At 42.9% G+C, this 25,706-nt stretch overlaps 1 protein-coding gene across 13 annotated transcripts in view; it reads left to right on the forward strand.

Annotated features, from left to right (window-relative positions):
- The window catches only part of TGFBR3 (transforming growth factor beta receptor 3), a 207,769-nt gene that overhangs the window by 92,492 nt on the left and 89,571 nt on the right, over positions 1 to 25,706 (forward strand). For 12 of the 13 annotated variants that reach the window (XM_089919731.1, XM_089919757.1, XM_089919748.1 and 9 more), the window contains one exon: positions 888 to 1,072. The exons of the other annotated variant lie outside the window; for it this stretch is intronic. In XM_089919731.1, coding sequence (XP_089775857.1) covers positions 888 to 1,072 — 185 coding nt within the window. Of the gene's footprint in view, positions 1 to 887; positions 1,073 to 25,706 lie in introns of those variants that run through there. 13 annotated transcript variants of the gene reach the window in all.

Here is a 25,706-nt window from a genome sequence, read left to right on the forward strand (position 1 = left end):
TCAAGGGACGGGACATAACTGCAGGGCTGGGCAGGGCAGGTCTTTGCATCTGGAATAACCATTCAGTTGAGGACCACCCTGGGTTAGGTGAACCTTGTCTGTATGGAAGGAAGCTCGGAGAGCTTGAGACCAGAGGCTCCTTTCAGGAAGATCTGCAGTTGTCTAGGGATGGAGACAGTGAGTGCTGCAGGAAGTAGAGATGGGGAGGAAAGGATGGATTTCAGATTTAAGTTCTGATTGCTTAGAGGAAGGGAGAATGAGGAAGCAGGAGCCAGGCATGCCCAGGGTTCTACTTTTTCTATCTGAGGCTCTGCTCGTATCCTACCTCTCTTGGGAGGATCTTTCTGACCTCTCTCAAACTTTGCTGTACAGCTCTGGCCCCAGTTGCCTCTGCTCATTGCATCTTGCTTTTGTATGTTCTTAAGATTGTTTTGCTTTCCCTAAGAAGGGGAAGCACTTAGAAAGGTAGAATCTGCATCTTATACCTTTTTGGGTGCAATTTTAGGTGTCTAATATTTATGCATAATATCATTGGGGCTTTCCACAACTTATTCTATTTATCTCTGGTTTTCTTCTAAGAGGGGAAGGAAGAATTGAACACAGATGTCAAATGGGAACTTTCCTCCATCCAGAGGAATACATTCGTGGCTTGTGTGTCTAAAAGGGAATTTAATCAAATACACATCAAAAGTATCCAAAAGGAGTTTAAGAGATTGGGATTTTACAAGAATAGACTAGCTTTTTTGCCATTTAGTTCTGGAAACAACTTACCTGGAAAGGCACCTCTGGTGGGTTGGCAGTGACTTGTATATTCAGAACAATTAATTTAATCATGGCACAATTAATTGCGGATTCTGAGGGGTTCATGTTTGTGATTCCCTCTGCAGGTCCAGAGCCCAGCGCCCAGTGTGAACTGTTGCCTGTCAATGCCTCCCATCCAGTCCAGGCCTTGATGGAGAGCTTCACCGTCTTGTCGGGATGTGCCAGCAGGGGGACGGTGGGGTTGCCCCAGGAGGTGCACGTCCTGAACCTCCGCACTGCCGACCAGGGGCCCGGCCAGCCACAGAGAGAGGTAGGCGCAGGTGCCAGCTTTCTACCCACTGCCCCTAGGAATTTGTAAAGACATTTTTCTGGATGAAGAGTCCTTTTCTTCCTTTCTGGGTTTAACGAGGATGCTCATGTATGAACATAAGTGGGGAGGAGGACACAAAGTACACTCAAGAGAGAGAAGGATTTCATTTAATCCAGAAGGATTGCTCTCTGGACTGGGCAACTCTAAGACTTCGCTCTAGAGAGATTTTTCAGCTTTTCAACTTTCCTGGCCCCCCTCCCTGCCTCATAGTGGAAAGAATGTTCTTAAGAATTTCATTTTTAAAACATGGTTGTGAAAAAACAAAATAAGGTGCCATTTCTCTGTTATTGTAAAATGTCTTCCTCATCTTCTCCTGTGCCCTGTCTTTCATCTTTCTTTGTTTTGTCTTGTGGACCTATTGCTCCTGCAGGATGAGTCAGAGGAAACAGAAACACTCTGGAATAAGGATGGCAGTACCTTGTATGTGCATGAAAGCACTGGGGGTGGGTAGCTCCTTATGTTATCCAGGCAGCTTCTTGAAGACTGTGGTGGTCTTGGTGGTGGTGATGATGACCCAAGCTCATAGTGACTCAGTATTTCCTCTATCCTCAGCCCTGTTTGAAGCACTCATACACTTATTCCATGAAGTTCTATTACTACCCTCAATTTACAGGTGACAGGCACAATGGTAACTCACTTGCCCAAGGTCATTACCATAAGAGAGAAATGGCCTCCTCTTTCTTGTGGCTCATAAATGACCTGGGTTGTGGATAATGGTCCCCCTGCTTCTTTTAAGATAACACACAGTTGTCATTCTTTCTGTTTCTAAGCTTCTGTGTCAGAAATGTTATCACTCAGTTATTAGCTCTTCAGGAAGAGAGAAACCACAATAAACCATGATCACAGTGAAGTGTAGAAAAACTAATATAGAGCAGAATTTATCTTTGACCTTTCTTCTGGTCAGGAAAGTTAATTTCCAAAACTGTTTGTTTATGTGCCTCAACCACTCTTCTTTTTGGGGGTGGGGAGGTGGGTAGGAATAGGAGAGGTGAGGTGTGCAGAAGGAAAAGCAAACTGATTTTAATCTTGTGAAAGTGTGCAGAGTTGGCTCATTTCAAAGACAAATCATCTAAACTTTCCAGCTACATTGGAAATTATCGTTAATACTCTTGGTTGCTTGCCATTGTTGCTGCAACACATATTTCAGGTTGGATTTCTTTATCCCAGTAATGCGTCTTTAATTCTTAACTTATGGGGGAGAATTTGGGTGGGAGGGAAAGGAAGGGAGGAGGAAGTGCAGTTCCTATGAAGCCTTGCTGACTCCAGCAATTCTTTAGCGGCAATAATTACTCATATTATATATGCTCTCTCAGAAGAACCAAGAAAGAAAAGCAAGTCCGAGTGATTACAGAAGCGGCAGAAATTCTGCGTGCTAAATTGTGCGGTACTGTTGTTGATTCTGAAAATAGATTCACATAAGACTACTGAAGCAAAAGAAGAATATCTCAAGGAATGACAGCAGAGCTCTCCCACACTTATATTGACTATGTTAGATCAAAATAGACATGGCTGTACTGAAGATACGGAAAATTAGCTGGCATCAAGGGACGTCGTACGTTCAGTGAAGAAGTAAAGAAAGTGGGCCTACGGGAGATAGCCTCTAAAACTTGTTTAAAAACCTGAACAATTAAGTATCTCTCATGTTCTTCACATGTGACTCTGGAGATACAGGACTGCAGCCATGCCAACAGCTTTTTAAAATCATTTGAACTATATGACCCAGCAGTTCCACACCTAAATGTATACGCAAGAGAAAGGAAAACATAGTCCATATAAAAACTTGTCCACGATTGTTCACAGCAGCATTATTCATAATAGCTAAAAAGTGGGAACAACCTGAATGCCCATCAGCTGATGAATGGATAAATGAAATGTGGTACATATGTCCATACAATGGAATGTTATTCAGCAACAAAAAGGAATGAAATACTGATACATGCTGCAACGTGGATGAACCTTGAAAACGTTACACTGAGTGAAAGAAGTCAGGCACAAAATCTACGTGCTGTCCGGAGTAGACAAATTTATAGAGATAGAAAGTAAACTGGTGGTTGTTTAGGGCTGAAGAGCAAAAGAGAGACATGGGGGCTGACTTTATGAGTACAGAGTTTCTTTTGGGGGGACAGAAATGTTCTAAAATTAAATTATAATGATGGTTCCGCAATTGAATATGAATCTAGTAAATACCATTGATAAATGTCAATACATGTGACTAACCAAAAACCACTGAGTTGTACTTTTAATGGGTGAATTTTATGGCATGTGGATTTTATCTCAGTAAAGCTGTTAAAAAATGAATTCAACCTGTCGGTATATTAATTACCCATAAAATTTACCTTAACTATATCCACTTTTTAAAAAAAAAAAAACTAGGATTGCTTCCTCTTCCGACCTAAACCCATTCAACTCTTTCTGATATTCTCAATGGATAACTTGATTTTTATAGATATGCTATTAGATATGGTCTGTGCTAAAAATCACAGCCAGTCAGTTCTGGAGGTAATAGTGGGAGGACCAGAGGCAGCCTTTGTGCATGTCTCTACGAAATATTAAGGGCAAATATTTTTCAAGATGAAATGATAAATGTTGTTGCTTATAAATTAGAAAAGAATGCCCTACTGGCTCCAAGCCATAATTACTTTGACTCTTATGACCGAAGTCGTTGTTTTTCATGATGTCCTCCTTAAATGTGAGGGAATTACTAAATCAACCCTAGCCCCACTCCCCTCCCCGACCGGCTTGTTTTGGTGCAGGATTAGCATTAAGATCTATTATAAATCATCCCTTCTCTAACATTTTACTAAATTCCTACCTCCCGGGCGCCTTAAGCTTCCTCAGCTGAGGAGAGGCTGCTGCCCTTTCTGTGTGGCGGAGGTGACAGAGCCTACACCTGGAAGTAATAACCTCAGCAGGTTGACAAGATTTGGGGAAACAGTTATACTTAATTAGACAAACAATTTTATAGGCCAGCAGAGAATTTGTATCAGAAACATACTTGTTACAATAATGTATACAAAGCCCCCTGTGGCAAAGCATGGTTTTGCCATTGACTTCCCTGCTGGGTTCTCATCAGGACAGCACAGACCTGTAGTTGTATTTTTCATCTGAGACCACACCTCTCATTTGTAATCATTGGTTTTGGAAACAACAGTCCTGGAAGTGAACCGGAAACTGGAAAAAGACTCTTTGGCGACAGAGGAGGGCAGAAGAGGGTAAACAGCCCTGAGAGACCAACTTTGTCTTTTAGAATAAGTGGGGAGATGTCATCAGCTTCACCCTATGAAAACCAGCTGCCTGTGCCCTTTAACTTCAAGGTAAAATGTCCCGCCCCTCCCTCACTTCCTGCCCCTACTCTGTTCTGACCACCGCTCCATCCCCTGCCCATACCCCTGAGTTCAGTCCCTCTGGGTGTTTCCTGATTCCTGAGAAGGGCTGTAGCACCACCAGAGGCTTGTTTACAGTAACATACGTTCATTAGTTGCTGGAATGGCAACAATTTTGTTTCCGATCCTCTAATTTTTATTGTGACCTGCTTTTTCCGGGCGATGCTTCTTTTCTATTTCCCGTCTATCTAACTGCTCGCTTATTATGAAAAGCCCTTAGTTAGCAGTACGTATGTGTATAACAGATATGGACGTTTGAATTTATGTATTTGTTTTGACATTGAAGAAGCGACTGTTAATGGGCGTGCCAAGCCAGAGACTGGCTGTAGGGGTGGAGTGAGGATCTGGGAGGATCCATGGTCATGGGAAAGGGGCCAGGTTTAATAACTTTATCCTCACCCTTCAGAAAGCTCAGAACCCTCCATTCTTGTATGTATTTACTTATTCTCTGCTTCATTCCAAAAAGGGATTTGGGATGGGCTTACAACAATAGACATACCAAGAATGTAAGCAGAAAAGCGAAATGAGGACAAAAGCGAAGTGCAGTTTGTTAGCCACATGCGTTATGTGGTGGGTGCGACTGAGTTTGAAATTTGGCAGCAATTCGGCAGGCTTCTTGGCAGGCAGGGCCACATGGGATATGCGGTTAATCACACATGTGGCTCCAAGTTACTTTTCCTTGGTGCCTTCTCTGAGGACTGTGGCATACAATTGTTCCTTCCCTGGTTCTGTTTGAGGGCGGGAGAGACCACAGTTGGGAGAAAGAGAAGGAAGAAAACACAGCCTAATGCTAACGGTTCTGCTTGCCTCTTAACAGCTCCCGTAGGCCCCAAATAACAGTAACAGTGACCACAGTGGTGATGAAGTGCCAGCTGCGGGCACCTGTGCCGTCGCCGCCCATCCTCACTGTCGGCTGGAAAGGGAGGGAGGCCTAGGGAGGTTTCACGGCAGACCCTGGGGCATGCAGCCCACCTCTGAGCCCGTGTGTGACTCTACAGTCCAAGGTTTTCCCACACGTCAGTCCACTTCCCTTTCACCTTTAGCTCTGACCTTGCTCCCAGCTATGAAACCTGCCACCCTGTCTCACTTGGCTCAACCTGTTCCACGAGGCAGCAGATCTCTCACCGAAGGTTTGGGTTTCCTGCCTAGGCTTGTGATAGCTCTTTCTGATGCTCAGAGTTCCTTTTCGTTCCCTTCCTTGTGGCTTTGGGGCAGTAGTGAGGATGTTTTTTCGTGTGCCATTGTCTCTTTGTTCCTTTCTGACTTAGAAGATTATCACGTCAAGTGTCAGTAATTATAAAATGCAGGACTAAGCTCAGGAGCCCTTGCACTCTATGTGGCTGTTAATCCTACACTAAATGTCACCTCCCATCTGTTTTTCACAGTTGATCATTTTCCTCCCCCCACCGCCACCCCAAATAAAGCTTTCAACTGCCTCCACAAAAAGTAACTCACCTGTCTTCTGCTAGTAATCCATGACTTGTAACCAAACTTGCTTGAATTGTGTGACAAGGGAGAACAAACACATTAAGGGACTCTTCCTGCTATGCGTGAAACACAGGACCTTTAGTGTGTGGACTTTGCCATCTGATTTGACACCTTTTTTTTTTTTTGCGGTACGCGGGCCTCTCACTGTTGCGGCTTCTCCCGTTGTGGAGCACAGGCTCCGGACGCGCAGGCTCAGCGGCCATGGCTCACGGGCCCAGCCGCTCCGCGGTATGTGGGATCCTCCCGGACCAGGGCACGGACCCGTGTCCCCTGCATCGGCAGGCGGACTCTCAACCACTGCGCCACCAGGGAAGCCCCTGACATCTTTTTTGCTTACTTTGAGGAATCTTGCAGTTCAGGGATTAAACATTTTGGAGAGCGCTACTACCTACCTACTTACCTATCTATCTATCTGTCATCTTCCCCATTTCCACAATGTTAGTAAGTTGACAACTTCTCTCTTTTTGTTCCCCTTCCCCTCAGTTATTAAAAGTATAATGGAACAGTGCAGGGGTAGGGGGAATGGGTGTGTGTCTTACCTTTACCCATCACAACTAAAAGAACTGATAAAAAATTTCAAGACTTGTTTTTTGGAGAGTATACACGTGAGAGCAGGAATACCAAATGAACACTAGCACACTAGTTACCTTCCTTCTCTTATCCGGGACATTTTCCCCTCTGCTGTTATTCATGAATGACTTCCCAGTGCTAGTCCTGTGTATATGCTGGGGAAAAAACCTCAGACAAACTCAAGGCTATTTATATTTCAGAGATCTTGTGTGCAGTTTGTGCTAATAAGCAAGCGTCACAGTAAACTCACACACAGACACTCTATACTGATGAAGTTCAGTTACTAAACAAACACCTTCCATGTGTAAACACTGCCTGGTGTTTGTTTAAATGGAAGTTGTTTTGGAAATCACCCCAGGCTGACAGGTAAGGTTATCTTTGAACTGGCCGTTTTGTCACAGACCTACAGCAGATTTATGAGAAAGTTACACCGACAACGAGGGTCACGTTTCTCTAAAGGCATTCATCTCTCTTTCTCTCTCTTTCCCTTTTTCTTTCTCTCTCCTCTTCCCTCTCCCTCTCCCTTTCTTCTCTCCTCTCTCCCTTCCTCTTTCCCTCTCTCCCCTCCTCCTCCCTTCCCCCATTCGTTTGACTGTTGTTCTGGAAATTATTTCATTAACTTGAAAGGCCACTGAACCTGGCTCTTACATAGGATTGGAGGCCCTAAATGAATAGGACAGTCACATGATTTAAAACGAGTTGCCACTTCACTTGAAGATACTCCGTGCAGGTTAAATGATGACACCCTGCTGTGCAGTATGAAGTTGCCAGGCCTGGACTGGACAGAGTAACAGTCAGGCCGTGGGGTGGGGCTAGCCAGGCCGCTAGACCTCCGGCTGCTGTTTCCACGGAAGGCAATGCAGGCCGGGTAGAACTGGCCACGCCAGTCATTGATGGTTTCTAACACGTTGGGGCAAGATGTTCAATCTGAAGCTACAGCTAACTTTCAAATGAGAACTCTCCAAAAACCCAGTCTTGGAATCTTAGAAAAAAGTGAAAGCAGAAATCAGAGCGATAATAGTAAACATCGAGATATAGCAAGAAATTAGGACACAAGAGGAAGTGAAGAAGTTATAACGTTCCCACCAACACGCTGGTTAGCCACGTGGCTTAACCTTTGCCATGTATCACAGTAACATTGCCCTGGGAAAGCATGCCCCCTGCCCCACAGAAGGACTGAGCCTGGTTGGACTCTGCCATTTTAGCATGAGGTAATGCCAGTTATGTTCTTTGCTGGCTGGGAGCTGACACACTGAAAGAGCCTCTCTCGTTATTGCCTCTTCCCCAGCCTAGAGGAGAGGCTGCCTTGACTCCTTCTAAAATTTGTCCAGCAGCAGCATTTTCCAACCAGTGTGGTGCTTGTCTTTTTGGAGGTTAGGGTTACAACCCTGATCCATACTGTTGTTGCCATGGTAACTTCTCTTGACTTTTAAAAGACTGTATAATTTCCCAAAACTGTCGTTAGAAAATGTTTCTAACATTTTCTAGGAGCACCCTCCACATTTGAAAATGTGACTTTTCGGAAAGTATTTTAAGAAAGCAACAGACCAAAGTAAGGAGCGGGTGTGCAAATCTGAGACCCTGATGTGCCGATTGGGCAAAGGCCCAGTTTGTGTTGCAGAGTACCCAGATATCCAGCTTGTATTTTCTTGTTTCCATTGCTGATTTGCTACCTTGACATTTTATTTGAGAATGTCAATTTACTTGCTAATACCTCTGATTTAAATGCCCAAATTCTGCAGAAGAATTTATTACTTTCAAGAGTCCCACTCCTCACTGCGTTTTCTAAATATTTCTGTGAAAATTAGACACATGTTTAATTATTTTACTTTTCCTTTCTCCCACAGTGAAGACGCCATGTGTGAACTTGGCCCTGCTGATCGCCTCTCTGTACTATCTTGTTTCTCTTTTCCTCGCCTATCCCACACCTTGAAGGAGTGAGTCTGTGTGTCCTGCCTTTCCCTTCTTTCCTCTCTGCAACCTGACTTCTGCTCTCCTGAACTAGTCTCTGGAGATGCCCTTTTGACCCAACTCATAGGATGCTGGGACTGGAGAGGTGCCCTCGAGACAACCTAGTCCTAACCACCTTGTAGAGCCAGGGAGTGAAGTGATGACTTATTCACCGTCAAACAAGAATTGGTGTCAGTGCTGGACTGGACCCCAGGGACCCTGACTCCTATCTCAGAGTTCTTTCTACCGCCTAGTTTTTCTGTTTCTTTCCCAACTGGTCTTTCTTCCTTCTCAGGGGTCTTGACTGAAGTGCAGTCCTTGGCCCTTGTTTTCCCCTGTCTACTCTCCCTGAGGTGGCTTGTTTGTTCTCAGGATTTGGATTGTCACCTCCATGCCAGCAACTCCCAAAACTCTCTCCAGGGTCTCCAAAGCTCCCTGCCTCTCATGTCTTACCTCAAGCTCCCAGGTGCCTGAGCTGTGCTGTGGAGGAGTGGCTATCAGTGTGCTTCTACCTGGTGTCAGATAGAGGGCTGACTTCAGCCCTGTCACTTCCCAAGCGTGTGACTCTGGGGGAGTTACTTAATTCTCTGAGCCCCAGTTGCCTCATCTGTAAAATGGAGATGATAGTAGTTTTTTAGGGGGTTCACTGAGGATTGAGAGAAGTCTCTATGGCCCCCTTAGGGCTGGCATGTGTGCCTGACATACAATAAACAATCAAACACTAGCTCTTATCTCTAAAATTGACTCTAAGAACCTTTCTAAGCCAGTCTTCTCCTTACCTCCATGCTGGTTTACCAGTCCAACTTCCCTGTCCCATCAATGGCACTGCTACCATCTATCTGGGGACTTTTGAACCATTCACTCAAACCCTATATTTGGTCAGTCACCAAGTTTTATTGACATTCCTCTGGAACTTCCCGAATTTCTACGCTTCTCTTCACTTACCTGCAGCTCCTTAACCAGTCTCCTGGGACTGGTGCCTCCAGCGTTAGGCCCTGATTCTTTTGGTTCAGCTGTGGACCACTTCATAAAACTGATTTTCTCTAAATAATACTCCTATAATTGATTCATTTGTCCATTCATTTACAGACTTATTCAATGAATTATTTGTTGAGAACCTACTGTATACTAGGTAGACACTCTGCTGGATTCCTACTCATCTTTATATCTTCAGCACTTACTGGGGGTTGAGGGAGAATAAATTTAATACAGTGTGACAAATAATATGACCATTATTTGTTATAAAATTAACAGAAGTTTGCAGGAGCCCAACAGAGGGAGTGGTAACTCTATCTGCAGGGGAGGGAAGGATCCAGAAGAGAGCATTTGATGAGGGGCTTGACAGTCAAGTAGAAGTTACTGGGCAGAAGAGAAGGGAGGCTTCAACATGCACAGAAGGAAGAGCAAAACCATGTGTGGAGGAAAGTTCTTCCTTGTACATGGTGTGGCTGATGTACAGATCAGGAAGTGGCAAACTATGGCCTTTGGGCCAAATCCTGCCTGTTGCCCGTTTTTGTATGTATGTAATTTTCATACCATAAAGTTCACCTGTTTAAAGCGTACAAGTCAGTGGTTTTCAGTGTCTTTTATAGACTTGTGCAACTACCACCACAATCTAACTTTAGAACATTTTTAGCACTCCCAAACTTGGTACCCATTAGCAGTCATTCCCCATTCCCCATGCTCCCACCCCTGCCCTAGGCAACCATTAATCTACTTTCTTTATAGATCTGAAATTCTGGAGACTTTTTATAAATGGAACCACACAATATGGGTGACTTTTATGACTGGCTTTCTCACTTAACGTAATGCATTCGAGATTCATCCATGCTGTAGCGTGTATTAGTTATGTCATTCCTTTTTATTCCTGAACAGTATTCTGTTGTATGGCTGTACCACATCTTGCTTATCCATTCATCAGTCTGATGCCTGTTTTTGTAAATAAAGGGTTTTTTTGGGGGGGGGTGTAAATAAAGTTTTATTGGCACATAGCCATGCCCATTTGTTTATGTATTGTCTGTGGCCCCTTCCTCATGACAGTAGAAGACTTGAGTAGGGTAACAAGACTAACAAAGCCCAAAATATTTACAGTCTGGCTACTTGCAGATAAAGCTTGCCAACCCCTGGAATAGAGGATGGGGCAGTGATGGGGGCGAGCTGGGGCCTGGGAGTGGAAGATGAGGCTGGAAAGGCTGAACAGGTAAGGATTTGGACTTAATCCTGTGGATCAGTGTTTCCCCAAGTGTGTGTGGGACGTGAACCCCCTGCATCTGAGTCCCTTGGAAATGCTTAAGTGCAGATTCCTGAGCCTCACCCCTGACCTTTCAGCTGAATCTACTGCCCCACAGCTTTTTCTTAATTCCACCTGAACTCCTTTCTTAACTCTCTCAATCCTGGCCATGTTTGAAGCCCACGCGTTAAGTCTTAACTCTTCAGCACACCCTTTCCTGATTCCTTTATCCGCCTCCATTTCCCTCTTTTCTAAATGTTGCTCTGAATTCCTCCCCCCGCCCCTTCCAGTCTGAACTTCCGCAGAGTATGGGATTATATGTTTTTGTATTATTCGCTGCTGAATCACCTGTGTTAATCTTGCGCAGTCAGCTGGTGAGTGGACTTCTTAAGGCCAGGAGCCAAGTTGGACTCTTTCGCATTGTGATATTGGGTTTTTGCATAGTGCTGAGGACGTTAAAGTATCAAAGTCTTCTTAAGCTCCTCCCCTTTTCCACAGCGTACTTTTATTTGATTTCATTATATCAGTGGACTTGGTGTTTTGTCCCCAGTCCCCCTTGACTGCTATAGCTGAGCAGGTGTCCTCCACTTTGTATTATGGCTTTGATTTATTTTTTCTAATTAAATCTCATGCTACTGCAATTTACTGTATATTCTCCAGATCTCTGTGTCAGCCCATTTCTGAGTTTTTGTTACATTTTTCTTTATTTTAAATATTTATTTATTTATTTGGCTGTGTCGGGTCTTAGTTGCCGCACACGGGATCTTTAGTTGCGCCATGTGAACTCTTAGTTGCAGCATGTGGAAACTAGTTCCCTGCCCAGGGATTGAACCCGGGCCCCCTGCATTGGGAGCGTGGAGTCTTAGCCACTGGCCCACCAGGGAAGTCCCACATTTTTCTTTACTCTTATGGATTTTAGTCCTCTGCTAGTACACTAGTTAGTCCTTTCCCTCAGATGGGTAAAAGCTATAAATGGCTTTTGACTCCATGCTACTCCCTTGGGTAGCTCATTTGAGCTGAGCCTGGTTTGAAGTTGGGCCATTGAGAACAATCTGTCCTCATGATGTAGGCGGTGATTCCTGGCCAATTCTTAATGTTGCTGGAATTAATTAAACTGATTTCTCCAATTGAAAGAGGACATTTTACTCTACCCTGTATCATTAAATTCTTAATAACTTGATTTTTTTATTTTGTTTTTTGCTCAGTGAGCACTTAAAATATCCCTGCCTGTATAGTAATTTGTTCCCTGTTTAATGTGGCTTTTTCCTTTGTTTACTCTGGACTCAAGTCTTTGTAGCTTGTTTTCTAAGTCAGCTCTAAAGTTGCTGGTCATTGGATTTGGCAGCCTTTTCAAGCTTTACCCACCAGAACCCTACAGGAAGTTGTGTGTCGGCCAGAAGAGTCTGTTTATTTAAAGCATGGTGTCCAGCAGAAGCAATCCATTTATGAGGGTCTGGTCTTAAAGATACAGGAATCTGAATCTGTTTGGAAGACCTGCTGCTTTGGCTTCCATTGCAGTTGTGTGCTCTGTGCTTTCCTTTCCAGGCTGCCCAGGCACCTCAGCTAGACGGGTGGTTAATTGAAATAGCCCTTTCCTTGAAGCTCCTTGGCCTTGTCTGAAATACTAAAACATCAACACCCAGGTACTAGATAGCCCTTTTAAACTCATAAGAATGAGGTTAATTTTAAAGAAATCAATTGTCTTTCATTAGTTTAGTGCCATTTGCTAGTATTCTGATGGGATTTTGCTCTGAGTGCTCTCCTGAGTTAGAATGCTAAAACTCAGGTGAAATGGCTGTACTTTTGACTTCTGGGAATTGTTCTTTGCCCACAATCGTCAGGCATTATCTGGGTTCTAGTCCAGGACACCCTACAATAGTGCTTTATTTATTTATTTATTTTTAAAGATTTATTTTATTGAAGTATAGTTGACTTACAATGTTGTGATAATTTCTACTGTACAGTAAAATGGTTCAGTTTATACATATACATACATTTTTAAAAAATTAATTAATTTACTTTTGGCTGCGCTGGGTCTTTGTTGCTGTGTGAGGGCTTTCTCTAGTTGCGGTGAGCGGGGGCTACTCTTCGTTGCAGTGTGCGGGCTTCTCATTGCGGTGGCTTCTCTTGTTGAGGAACACAGGCGCTAGGCGTGCAGGCTTCAGTAGCTGTGGCACGTGGTATCAGTAGCTGTGGCTTGTGGGCTCTAGAGCTCAGGCTTAGTAGTTGTGGAGTGCGAGCTTAGTTGCTCCGTGGCATGTGGGATCTTCCCCGGCCAGGGCTCGAACCTGTGTCCCTTGCACTGGCAGGCAGATTCTTAACCACTGCGCCACCAGGGAAGCCCTATACATACATTCTTTTTCATATTCTTTTCCATTATGGTTTATCACTGGATATACAATAGTACTTTATATTTACGGCATTTTCCACCTGAACTACAGAGTCCTTTGACTAGACCTAGAAGTTTTACATCCCTTGGTTTAAGAGGCAAACTGCAGGTAAGATTTGGCTTCTTTTGAAGTTAGAGAGACTAGATTAGGTGTTACTGGGTCTAACAATAAGCCAAGGAGAGCAAGCTATAGGATTCAGGATCACTGTAATAGCCTAATTCTTGCCTAGAGCCCAAATACCACACTGTGCACATTAAAGTTTAATCTTTATTTGTTGATACAAGTGTACACGCATCTGATTCTTTTTGAATTTGCACAGCGAGTTGGTGATGTGGCTGTAGGTTTCATGTGCCTAGCACCTATGCACTGATTTAAAGGGAAGCTGCGTTCATATCTTAAGAGGTGAGCCCCCCACAAGGCCTGACTCCTAGGGATGTTAAGTGCATATGCAGGTGCCTTGGGAGAAAGGAATAAAGAGATATGGCAGCTGCTGAGAGGACTGAGAAATGAGAGGCAGAGGAAAATGAGGTGTCGCACTTCTCAGCTCTAGTCATGCTCCTGTTGTCTTTTCTGGTCTACGGTTGGATGTTTTGTGAGGTGGAAGTTGTATGAGATTCCTACCTCAGAATAGCTCCTAAAGAACCTTGACTTTTCTTGAAGTCTTTGGTAAATTTAAACCTTAATGAAGTTAAAAACAATACTTTACACATTTCTCTCTTACTCCTACACATTTCTCTCTTACTCCTCTCAGCCTCAAGTAGATAGACATGTAGGCAAGGCTTTCCTTGGGAGAGAGTAGTCTCTGAAGATAAAGGAGAAAGCTGAAGTCTAAGGGAGCCCAGGGTCCATCTGGACACGGACATGCAGGCTTTGGTGTGAGACATATGTCTCCTTTGCTTGCCGTGCTGAGTCTCAGATTTGGGGATCTTCCAAAATCCAAGGCGACTGAAGAGCTTAATTTCCAGTGGAGTCATGTGTGGGCATTTTGCCTCCGTCATCTGCCCCAGAGGACTTTTGGGGGCCAATTACCCTGCCTTCTACTCTGAACACCCCCCAAATTGTCATCTGGTGCAGCTGACCAGAGGGTGCGTGTTCCCCAGTGTGAACTCTTTCTGCTGAGCCGAGAGGCCTTTAGAGGCTTTGCTGCTGGCCCTTTATTGCTCTTTGTATGTTGTTAGTACATGTGTTGCTGTTTCTTTTGTTTCCTACTTTCATATGGGTTGAAGATTCCACCTTTTTTTCCCTTATCACCCCTGGTTGTTAAGATAGTGAAAATCTCAGTGAAATGGTAATCTTACCATTGTGCACAAGTATTTCTCTGAAAAGATCTTTTTTGTTCAGTTTTAATGCCGATAATATCTAATTCCCAGTGTTTTAGTTGGAAGCTGTTCAAATTTCCCAATTCATAAAATCTTTCAAAGCCTACTCCAAGTTACTTTTTCTTGATTCAGTTCTCCTCCTTTTTGCATTTAAAAATAAGCCTATTTCCAAGTAGGGAAATGACCTATGTTTATTAGAGACCAGAATGATATGGACCCCTGATTTGCTGTGAGGTTTTTTTTTGATGTTTTTGGAGCAGTGTACAAGGGTAATTTTTAGTCCTCTTTTTGCCATGTGTTCTTATATGCATTTCCTAAACACTTTTCCTGGCTTGGTACTATTACTGTGTATATGTCCTACATGTGTTTCCTATTTTTGATGACTCATACTTACGGTACTCATAAAGATTTATCCTTTATCTTGGCTCTGAGTAACGAGCACACTTGCACATTTCCAGCAGAGATGTGAGTTGGGACTTTTGCATTTAATCCTGTAGGATAGGCCTCTTGAAGGCATAGTGAAGGAAGCATGACATATTCATCTAAAGTTCTACTCACTTCTCCTGCCTGAGGAAACAGTCAACTCAGTTTTTATGAATTTATTAATTTGTGTTTTCCACGTTTTCTTTTCCCTTTGCCCCTTTTAGCCATTTTACTGCTTATGAGCGAGACCACCAGAGGGTGACTAGATGGAACAAATGTGCTACTCCTTTTCCCTGTTGGTAACTATGTTAAAGAGTTTGGTGGTGGAAGAAATGGAAATCATTAAACTGAAATGATATCTGTATTACATGTGGCAGCAAACATCCGGGGGGGGCCTTCTTGGGTTCAGATAAACACTTAGACCCAAGAGATTATCACAGGCCACAAGTGGCTTCAGACTATTAAAGGATATAGGGTAGGGGCTGCAGCTTGGAGCAGGGCATCATGGCCTTCCTCTTTTTTTTTGATGCTTGCGGCTACGTACACATGAGTTTATACAGCCATCTGGAGCGCTCCAACTGATGGCTCAAATGCTAGATCTACGTGGTGTGTGTGTGTGTGTGTGTGTGTGTGTGTGTGTGTGTGTGTGTGTGTGTGTGTGTGTGTGTTCTGATTTAGAGGACTCATACTTCCCAGGACCTAATAGGCAACTATGCTTATAGGAATACTTTCCATGATGTCCATGAAAAACATGCCGGTTTACAAGAGTCTCTGCTCTCAGAGAAGCCTCCAAATATCTCTTCTTATCAGATATTTAGAAATTTTCCAATCCCCATACAATTTACCAATCCCAGGGTTAATTTTTATTATAAGCAAGTGGCCTTTTATTATAGTTGACATATTGTTCTAGATTACCAGGGTTATAGAGATAAGAGAGTTAACAGAAGATCCTCACGTGAAAAAGGGTTAAACTTTGCCAACTCTTTGTCCATTGTGGATTTTATTAGTTTTCTTATTATATGTATTCCTGACTCTGGTAGGCTAAATAATGGCTCCCAAAGATATGCTCACATCCTAATCCCCAAAACCTGTGAATGTTACTATATGAATATTCAGTGGAAAAAGTCTTTATAGATGTGATTAATTGAAGGATTTTGAGGTGAGAAGATTCTCCTGGATTATCTAGGTGGCCTCTGAATGCAATCATATGTCCTTATAAGACAGAGATTTGATGTAGACAGAAGAGGAGAAGGCCACGTGACCATGGAGGCAGAGATTGGAGTGACGGGGCCACAAGCCAAGGAATGCCAACAGCCATGAGAAGTTGGAAGAAGCAAGGAACGGATTCTCACTTAGAGCCTCTGGAGACTCTGACGTCTCTGCTGACACCTTGATTTTGGCTCAGTAACACTGATTTTGGACGTCTGGCCTTCAAAACTATAGGAGAATAATTTCCTGTTGTTTTAAGCTACCAGGCTTTTAGTAATGTGTTACAGCAGCCACAGGAAACGAATACACTCACTCCCCATATCACCTTAGTTTGGGGGATTATCTTGAGTTCCATGCAGCCCTCCTGTCCCCATTTTGTTCACAACTTGTGTTCTCCATCTCTGTAAAGGACTCTACTACCCGGTTGCCAAGGCCAGAATCCTTGGCATCATCCATGACTTCCTACGTTTTCTCAGATGTCACGCCCAATCCTATCTATTCTACCATAGACATATATTCTGAATCTGCCCACCTTTGGCCCCCCCACTCTCCCACCCTTGCTACACCTCCCCGCATCTTTGGTCTGAGCCACCATCACATCTTTACTTGAGGCACCGTGGACCCCTAACCCAGGTCCCCGAAGAGGGCAGGGTCTGGAGGTAGACTGCCTGTGTTGGAAGCCTGGTTCCACTGTTTATGAGCTGAATTTGGGCAAGTTATTTAACTTCTCTATGCCTCATTTTCCCTCTGTGGGGATAAGAATAGTATCTACTTCAGAAGTTGCTCTGACAATTGAATAGTTAAAATGGGACAAGTGCTTAGAACAGTGCTTGGAATAAATGTCAGCTACTGTCCTTATTAGCTAGTAAAAATCTGTTCTCCACGTAGCAGCTCGAATAACCCTTTAAAAACTTAAGTCTAATCACAAAATTCACCAGCTCAGGTGTCCTGCGGTGGCTTCCCACTGCATTTAGAGTGAAGTCCCCAATCCCCAGTGTAACTCTCAGCCCTCTCCCACCACTCACCGTTTTCACAGTACTGCAGTTGTCGGCCCAGATGTCTTTCAGAGGTGCAGAGCATGTTCCTGCCTCTCATCCTTTGCCTGGAGCACTTCCCCCATTTATTCACAGGCCTTGTTCCTTCCCTTCCTCCGGTCCCTGCCCAGCCATTACCTCTATGGAGAGGCCTTCACAGACCACCCCATTTAAAATAACCATATCCCCTTGCTCCCGCTGTCTCCAAACCCTGTTTTACTTTTGAAAAATAACTCATATCACCACCTGATATTTATATTTAGTTGTGTTTATTGTCTGTCCCTTGCATTAGAATATCCATGAGATGTTTTACTTTGTGCACTATCTCCAGTAATTAGAACATACCCAGCACATAGTAAGCATTCAATACATATATGTGAAATAAATACTTGAATGAACAGTGAATATATTGATTGTAGCGGTTTAGCTTTATTCAATTGCCTGAGTTAGAAATTTTTTATTTGGAAATTCCTTATATTAATTATATTTTCTGGAATGTTTGGTTATTGATATTGGTATGTATGGTTCAGTCATAATGTTTTTTGTGTTTTGGGGTGTCACTGCTCGGCTTGTGGGATCTTACTTCCCCAACCAGGAATTGAACCTGGGCCACTGCAGTGAAAGCACTGAGTCCTAACCACTGGACCACGAGGGAACTCCCTAAGGTAATGTTACTTAATCCAGGTTTCAAGGAGTAGAAAATAGATCACTGCATTGTGCATCTTAATAAATGATTGGTTCTTCATTTATCAAGATACTATTTAAACCTGAGCAAATCTGTAGACCCATGTGAGTCAGTTTCTTCATTTGTCAATATGAAGAGGTTGGGAAGATTGAGATCTAATAGTTCTTTCAGTGTTACTGTTGTTTTGAGTCTACATTGAGACTTTAAGGCATATTTTTTTAATACATTAGTCCAGGCTTCCAAATAAAAAACAGCATAACTTGCATTTAGTGAAAAATACCCATTGAAAAGTAGAATTGCAAGTGTTTCTGGAATTGTTAAACTAGAAAATATCCTCAAAGAAACCCTCAGCATACAGTGGGTTAGGAACCACCTAAAAACGAATGATATGTTTTCTTACGTGTTTTGAAAAAAACCTGTATTAAGGAGGATTTCCAGATCCGGGGGCCAATCTGGCCTCCAAATACTTGGGAAAATGCTCTTCAGTTTCACTGCTTAGATATTACTGCCTTGCACAGTAGAAATTTCATGATTTCCCAAACAGCTCACTGTTTCATCAAGACAGAGTACACGCAAAGAATCTTTCTCCCTCTCTCTTTCATTTATTGAAATACAGAAGATTAGAGGAACGAATCATTTCAGTTTGCTCCAGCGAAGGCCCCTCCCCACGTAATTAGAACCAGGCAGCTGCACAGCCATGGGCCGCCGACTCCGAGCACTGTCCCCCAGTGCGAAGCATGGTGGGAGGGAGGAAGGCCGCAACCCGCGGAGCTCGGGCTCCGCAGTGCGGACCCCGGCAAAGAACACCACCTGTGAACAGAGAGGACAGAGACATAGAAACATATTATTGCCCTAAACATACATGACAGAAATGGAACCAAGTAGATTTAATCAACTGCAGCTGGGTGGAGATAAACACAAGTGCTAAGGAATCAGGCGTGTTGGAAGGGGCTGGGACTGGGGAGGCGCATTGGAGTAATTGGATCCGGGTGTGCTACTTGGAGGTGAGAATTTGGAGAGGTTTGAAATAGGGATGTGGTTTGGCTGAGGGCTAGAGGCAACGTTTTCCAAGACTAGGGGAGGAGGCTGGTAAATAAAACAGACGAATTGAGGAGTAGGAACCAAGTTAGGACAGCAAGTACCTTGGCAGCTGTGAAAGCTTGTGTCTGATGGCCTTGCCCGTTGGTGTTTTCGGTGGGAGAATGGGTGCCCAGCTGTACTGATGCAGGTCTTCAAAGCCAGATGAATTGGTTCAATCTTTAACGCTGGAAGGGGCAATTTAGGTAGACCTCTAAAGATAAAACTTCCCAGCCACAGATTGAGAGAAACCTCTAGCTTTACCTCATCCAGTGACTTCAGCTGCCTTGGAAGGAGTTCATGGCTTTAGCACTTCCTGTGTTCCTGTTTCTCTGGAAGGCATACTCCAGGATGGAAAGGCAGGCGATTGAGTTTCTGTTCAGAAATTTGGGGTCTCCTTAGAGCAGATGTGGTGTTGGGGTCAAGCGTGGAATGAATGTGGTATTCTCAGGACCGCTTCTTGTTAGATTCTGGACACAATTCCCCCAAATTGCAATGAAATTTGGAGAGCAAGACTTGAGCCTGCCCGGCTTAGCCTTACCCGAACAGGAATCACTGGTGAAGATGATCGATCGCATTTGTGCTGCTTGTGAGCTGTCATTCGGACCGGGTCTTTGATGAGACCCGAATCCCAAAGGTTGAGGGGAAAGCTGGGGGATGGCAGAAGAGCCGCTGGTTATTTACTGGGAATCTAAGGGTCGTGTGTGCGGCTGTAATCAGTTTGTCATCCAGCTTCAAAATCCAGGGACCTGTAGGCAGGAGGTAACGGTACCACGTTGATCGGAGCCACAAACATTGGTAAACTGCTTCCTCAGAGGATTAAGAAAACTGGCATTCTGGTCAATCTCATCAACACCCTTGCAAGGGAGTCGTTTGCACTAGTTTACAGAGATAGAAATTGAGGCTGAGAGAAGTTAAATATTCTCCCCAAGGTCATCAGCTAGGAAGGAATCGGTAGAGCCCAAGCTTGGATGTGCAGCATATACATCTCCTATAGATGGGTCGATGTGCAGTGAGTGGCTGTGGGCAAGGTGGGCTCTCCCGACGTTTAGACATTTGTTTGATCATTAAATCAGTGTTTATTAAGCACCTGTTACTAGGCAGTCCTGACACCCCTTGAGTATTTGCCAGAGGTAGCAAAGGTAGAGTGGGTAGCAAGTTCTCCCCCTGTCCCTGCTCCCGTTTAGATGATCTCAGCCTCCCTGCTCTTCTTAACTGTGGGCTTAAGTATTGCTGCCAGTGTTGTTTGTTAACTTTAATCATATTGGAGGTCTTTGAGCTGCAATAAAATAGCCATCTGGTAAGAATTACATGTGACTAGCTGGGTTGTTATCTATAGGTTAAGCGCTTAGAAAGAGGGGCAGGTTGGGGTGTCCTGTTACTCCCGATAGCTCTGCTCTATACAAACAACTTTCTTTACCGGATTATCTGTGCCAAAATATTACCAAATAGCTTGGAAACAGGTTGGTGTTTTACCCTTTAGGGGAAAAAAAAAAAAGACCATGGAGTTGAATTTGGAAAGGAATCTTGGAAAATATTTCAGTAAAACAATGTATCATTCACATGCCCAAAAATTCAGCACTGCAGGGCTCCTGCTGGCAGAATAAGGTGAGCTTTGAGATATATTATGGCTTGATCTTGAATTCTTTCATATCTGGAGTAGGCTGAAAGTTGGTTATTTTTGTTTTCTTGGCAATGATCTTTTGTAAGAAATGCCTGTGAGATATGGTTTAGATAGATGCCAACAGGGTTTCTGGTAACTTTCTGTATCTACATCCACCTTCTTTTCCCTTCATTTTATAAAAACATAAATGGAAGGATTTCCCAGCACCATGTCGTGGAGTCACCCCATATGTTGGTTCATCTTTCCTTTGTCTTTCATACATTCATTCATTTATTCATTCTAAAAATGCATGAGCGTTTACCATGTATGGGCATTGTTCTAGGACTGGAGATAACAGTGGGAAAGCAGGCAGAGTTTCAGCGTTTGTAATGCTTACATTGATTTGAACGTGAGGTACCCAGGTATTTAAGTGACACGAAGGTGTGGTGGTTCGGGTGGTTAGGAAAGGCTTCCTTGAGGAGGTACACTTGAACAGAGACATTAATGATGAAGAGGAGTGAACCATGCACAGATCCAAGGGAAGTATAGGGCAGATAAAAGATCTGCTTATGTCAAGGCCCAAAGTTTGGAAGTGACTTGTTGGAGGTGAATGAGAAGGCCGGTGTGGCTGGAATCTAGTGAGCAGGGAGGAAAGCATGGGAGATTGGATTAGTTAGTCAAGGGTCAGATCATATGGTACTTTGCAGAGGGAGAAGTTGTTTCTTGGTGTTCCTTATGTTTCTGTGTTCTTATCCAGTGGTTAAAAAGGCTGGCCCTGAACTCTAAAGGTTCAGGGAGACCTTCTCCAGTATCAGAGAATTAGTTCTGTAAGGAGAGACATGGAAATTTCCACTAGCAGGATAAGTAGAAGCTGGAACACTGGAATGGATATTTGGGTTCTAGTCCCAGTGATGCCATAACCAGCTGTGGAATTTGGGCATGCCATTATGTCTTTGGGCTTCAATTTCCTTTACAATAAATATTTGGAGTAGACTATATCTAAAATCTCCTGTATCACTGAAAGTCAATAATTTTATTATACACAAATTTCATTTTGTGTTTTATCCTCTTCTTTCAGATTTTTTATCAGTGCTGCTTACAGTAACCAAGTCTTGTTGGTTCAGAAAGTGGCAGGAAGAAGTAAAGAGTGGGGGGAAAATGAGAGAACTTCATAACTTCACACCTTGGATTCAGAGCTGGCCACAGTCATTGAATGAGTCAATTATAGTGACTAAGGCTTGATCTCAGCCTAATGATTTATGGTTAACCAAGAGCAACCATTGTCCTCATTAAGAGGGATTATCCCATCAAAATAGTGTTTTTAGAACCTGACAATGTAATAATGTTTGTGTTGACTCCTTTATTTTTAAATCACATTTTGATTTATTGGAAAGATAGAAAATAGGAAAATCTGCCAGTCTTCCTGAAATTCAGAATAAATCATGCAGGTCTCTTATTCAAAAGTATATCTAAAAGAAATTAGCAAAACCAAATAAATTAACTTGTTTTAGGACTATAATCTTGTCAACGCTACCTATTTTAAAAGACCCTGTAAATCTTGATCTACCTTTAGGATTAGCCTTGAGAATTTTATGATTTATTTTGCTTCTGCCAAGCATAAAAGACTATAGGGCATACACTGACCCAGAGTTAAAGTGAAAAAAAAAAAAAAAAAGAAAAGAACGAAATTCTCTAAAAATGCTCACATTGGTCTGAAAAGTTTGATAAATTCATTTTGGAATATTTTCAGTTCTTAAAAGAAGAAAAATCTTCTATTTTAATCTCTTGCATTCACTTTGGCAGGTTCAACTAAACTTTTGTCAATCTCTCCTTTTAATTGAGTACACAAATCATTTAGTGTGACCTGGCATTTGTGAGTTGATGACTCAGTCACATCAACCCATTCTTTTTCATCAGCTACGTCTATTCCTAGGGATCTGCCTTGAAGACTGTTACTGACTCCACCACTTGCTCAAAGAATGGTAGGCTTTGGTTTAGCCCCTTCATTTATGGGGAAACTGAATCCCAAAGTAGGATTCCAAAAGTTCTTAGGCAGAACTTTTTTCCTTAAATGAGTGATATGTCCAGAATCTTACACTAGGAAGAAGATAAGTTTGGGAAGCACCAGTGTTTGTGGTTTATAATGAAAGTTACTTTTCTCTGTTTCTCAGGCAAGGGTAATTAACTTCCCCCCAAGGGCAGACAGTAAATCGTTTTCTGTAAATCAGACAATCTCATCTTCATTCCAAAATTGCTTACCAACCGTTTACTTGCTTTCTCTTGTGAAAAGAATACTGTATGAGAGATTATGACCCAAATTTGTTTCAGGTGTGTACTGGAAATATTGGAAACTTATTGTTAGGTCTGGCCAGGATTTAGGAGGGCATCTCAGGAAGACATTCCTAGGGTGGAGAATGGAGACTTGTTTTCACTTTAGGGGTAGTAAAGTAGAGGGAGCAAATGAGCTGGTTCATTTCTTAGACAGTAGAGAACTAAGGGTGGGATTTAAAGATTTTTCCATAGAATATTATAATCAGGACTGAATTACCAGGCCCATGAGTTATTCCTTGTAAAAATGCTCAAGGCTAGTAACTCATAGTAGTTGCCTGGTTTATTCATTTTCTGTGGTTAAAATATATCCCAAACTCAACAAGTGTTTATTGAGGGCCTATGAGCTGGGGACAAAGCCAGGGAACAAACTCCTCAGGTCTGGGAGACTTGGGGTTGAGGATTAAGATTTAATTTTCTCCCCTTGCAAGATACTCCTTGGTAATTCCTTAATAATGATACCGTATAAGACTTGGAATGGGATCCTATACAAAATGGGATTTAAAAAAATTTCTATTACTGACATATATTCTGTTGGGCAAAAAAGTGAAGTGATTGAAGGGGATTTAATAAATTAATGTACTAATGTGATTATCTAAGTCATACTTGATATGCCAGAAGTTGACGTACCCATTATTTATGAGGAGGCAAGCCATGGTCACATCTCAGTGAATTATATTACATGCTCTTCTTTCAATTGCCTTCACTGATTAGTTAAGCTTGGGTTTCACGGCCCATTGAGATCTGGCCCCAGTCTACCTTTCCAACTTTATTTCTCTATATTCTTTTGTATATTTCCTCAGCTCTATCTGAATTAAATGTTCCCCAGACCTACCCAAGCTGCCTGCCTTCCCTGTCTTGACATTTCTCTCGAGGCTCTCCCTGCCCTCCTTCCTGCCCTCTCCCCTTAGTTCTGCCTGTTCTGCCCTGTTCACTCTCAGGGCCTAGCAACAGCGCCCCCTTTCTACTCCCCTGGACACATTTACATCTGAGCATCTTGCTCAAACCCCAGAACTTGTGCAAGTGGACCTCCTCTTCCCCATAGATTCAGGAAGCAGCACTATACGTGGGATGCATCTAGAGAAGAGGAATGTGATGTGTGTGTACACATCACATTGTTCTAATCAAATTTCTGAATGTTCTATTCAGGGTAATTCGAGTTACAGATTTCTCCCTACCAATAATTTTTTTTTTTATTAGTGGGTTGTGTACTACCAATATAATTGAGGTTCTGAGAATTTCTTCCATAAATTATTGCTAATGGGAATAATGGTATATTTTTCTTACCTAACTTTTGAGGATCCTATAAGGCTACACAGATGTATCACTTTGAGTTCCTTAAAATAAAAATGTTCTGTATATTAAAGCTATCATAAACATAGTTAATAATTAACTTTAATCATGTTAATAAAAATTGAAGGCTTTTATAAATCCATGAAGAAATACTCTGTAGTTTCTGCTTCTGTGTGGTACAGATATAATATACTATATTCTTATTCTTATATAGTTTCTTATTTGCTATTTAAATTATAGCATAGATTGATGGTAGTAGATCAGAGACCCTAGAACAGGTCATCTTCTCCCTTAGTGTTAAATAAGGTTTAGATAATTTTTCCTTAAATTTATAGGAATTAGTCCAGGTAAGGTCAGTATGGAATAAAGTCTGTTTAAAAAATCACCTTCTCTCTTTCTCTCTCTCTCTTTTTTTTTTGAATCCAGGGTTGGGATCAACAGCTGTTCTAGCATGGGCAGGGTAACTTGATATAATGGCATACATTTTTACCCTGGTCTGCTCTTAGAGCAAATTTGAAATGGTTGTTTTGGAAAATGTGCTATGAGTTTATCTCTAGACCTTCGCACCAGAGCAGTTAGTTCAGCCTAGCAAAACCTTGGCACTTGATATGCATCTTTCATAACAGAACTGTGATGCTGTCTGTGACTTGATGCCTTGAAATCAGCGCAACAAAATGGTGCTTGAAGAGCAGTGTTTACTTTGATCATTTTTCAACTTCTGTGCCCCAGCCTTTCACGGAGTACAAATTGCTTTACCAGAGTTACGGGGCTGAAGCCCACGGACTGTTTTTGTAGTCTGGTTGCTGTGGTGATTCTTAGTCTTCCATGAAACTCCATCTCCAGGGAAACAGAAACCTTTGCAGCTGTCTCAACCTTTTTGGTATTGTATCCGGTGGAGGTCTTCACCAAGCTCCGTAGCAAGCCTGAGAGTGGTTGATTTGTGTCAGCGTAAACAAATATGTGGAAACAGGACATCTCATTCAGTACATGCTGTATTTCAAAACAAATAGCTCCCCTATCCTTCTCCCAAATCATATGGGGACTTTGAAGTATCTCCAAGTCCGGCTGAAGCCAGAGTTTAGTGAGCCATCGAGATGTTGTTGGTCACGATAATGATACGAGTAAGAGCTTTGGGAGAATGACTGATGAAGTTTGTAGAGTTGCCAGGTGGGGAAGAAAGTGGTGGCAAAGGAGAAGCTTAATGGGGCTTGTGTGTGCCCAGACAGGAGAAGCTGGTTTAGGAAGAGAGGCGGGCTGAGTCTAAGGATGCCAGCAGTTTGATGTTTAGGGAACAGTGAGAAAAAATGTTTTGACTTTAAACTTCAGTGGGGAACAATAAAGGCAAACCCTTCCTTCCATAGGAACCAAGGGAATGGAGAAAAATTGCCATGGTTTTAGAGGGTAGAAGTAATAATAGTGAACACTTAAAGAGCACTTACTGGGATTTCCCTGGTGGCGGAGTGGTTAAGAATCCTCTTGCCAATGCAGGGGACACGGGTTCGAGCCCTGGTCCAGGAAGATCCCACATCCTGTGGAGCAACTAAGCCCGTGTGCCCCAACTACTGAGCCTGCGTTCTTGAGCCCACAAGCCA

This window comes from Delphinapterus leucas, chromosome 1, assembly GCF_059928025.1.
Source record: "Delphinapterus leucas isolate spDelLeu-1000000601 "Yukka" chromosome 1, BTC_Dleu_Yukka2, whole genome shotgun sequence".
In the NCBI taxonomy this organism is placed as follows: Eukaryota; Metazoa; Chordata; class Mammalia; order Artiodactyla; family Monodontidae; genus Delphinapterus; species Delphinapterus leucas.